Source organism: Borostomias antarcticus (genome assembly GCF_949987555.1).
Source record: "Borostomias antarcticus genome assembly, chromosome: 20".
Lineage (NCBI taxonomy): Eukaryota > Metazoa > Chordata > Actinopteri > Stomiiformes > Stomiidae > Borostomias > Borostomias antarcticus.
In genome coordinates this window covers 4,869,312-4,870,546 of record NC_140253.1, presented here as the reverse complement: position 1 = coordinate 4,870,546, position 1,235 = coordinate 4,869,312, and the positions used below count along the sequence as shown (strand labels likewise).

Below are 1,235 nucleotides of genomic sequence, written 5' to 3'. Positions count from 1 at the left end.
GTTAAAGAAGAAAGATATTAAAAGGTTCACAATTTCTTTGAGATTTTGCCCGAGATTTAGCCTCTGGAGTGTGTGTGTGTGTGTGTGTGTGTGGGTGTGTGTCTGTACATGTGGTTGGGTGGGTAGTGACAGGCGATGTCAGGCTCTTGGTCCGTACAGAGAGGGTCCGGTGTCACATTTTTAGGGCAAAGTGACAAGAGGGATTGCCCCCCCCCCCCCCCCCCCACTGACCCCATTTCCCACAGTTACACTGTTTGTCTCACATGTACTTTGAACCTGTATTGAGATTTTGTTGTTTAAACACATGTTGTTGTCCTTCTCGTTTATAGGTGAGATGGACGTGGACCTCCCACCTTCACCCTTCCCCCCGTGCCCCGTCCCCCCGAAGGCGTCACCCTCCATCCCGGACGGTCCGTCTGTGTCCTCCTCCCAGCCCCCTCTGAACCCTCCACCCCCCACCGCTGACCACTCCGCCGCACCCCCCGCAAACTCTCCGAAACCCGCCTCCACCTCCCCCCACCCCCCGCCTGCCGCTGCTGTTCCTAGCCCTGCCTCTCCCGGCGCCTCTGCCACGAAACCATCCACCCCCGCCGTCCCCGAGACGCCCGCCGCTGCCGCTCCTGCCGTCCGGAAGCCCAACTCCGGCCTCCCCCCTCCCCCCATGGCATCCGCCTCTCACCCTCCGGCCTCCACCCCTCCGGCCCCGCCTGCGCCCTCGACGGCGTCCACCGCTTCCCCGGCAGCCTCCTCCCCCCGGGCCCCGGGCCCCTCAGCAGCCTCCCCTTCCTCCCCACCGGCCCCTGGCCCCTCAGCCTCCCCCCCGGCCCCCGGCACCGCAGCGGCCCCCGCCAAGAAGAGGTTCGCTGCCCTGGCCAAGCGTGTGGTGATGCAGGAGAGGCTGAGGAAGGCTGAGGAAGAGGATGCCCAAGATGACGACGAAGGTGAGTGCAGAGCGCGGGGCTCTGGACCGTTTCCATGGTGCAAGCTACTGGGTACCGACCCGGTAGGGACCGGGCACCCATCGATCAGCATCAGTATCAACCAGGCAGAGGCGCCCTCCGAAATGGTGCCAGGGGGGCCCCACGGTGTCCCCCGACTGTCGAGGGCCCAGAAGGCAGCGGAGAGTTCCCCGGTCCAGGCCCGCTGGCAGCTGGGCAGAGGCACCGAGAGCGTCCGCTGAGGGCCTCCTGCTCCCTGAATTCACACCAGAATTTGCTCCCCTAAAAGCCTGTCGC

General features: G+C 64.5%; 1 protein-coding gene across 1 annotated transcript in view; it reads left to right on the top strand.

The window, feature by feature from the left end:
* Nucleotides 1-334: 334 nt before the first annotated feature.
* Nucleotides 335-1,235, top strand: part of wfs1a (Wolfram syndrome 1a (wolframin)) — a gene marked incomplete at both ends in the record, with an annotated part of 9,808 nt that continues 8,907 nt past the window's right edge. The window contains 1 exon segment of the mRNA XM_084454479.1: nucleotides 335-1,160. Coding sequence (XP_084310605.1) covers nucleotides 335-1,160 — 826 coding nt within the window.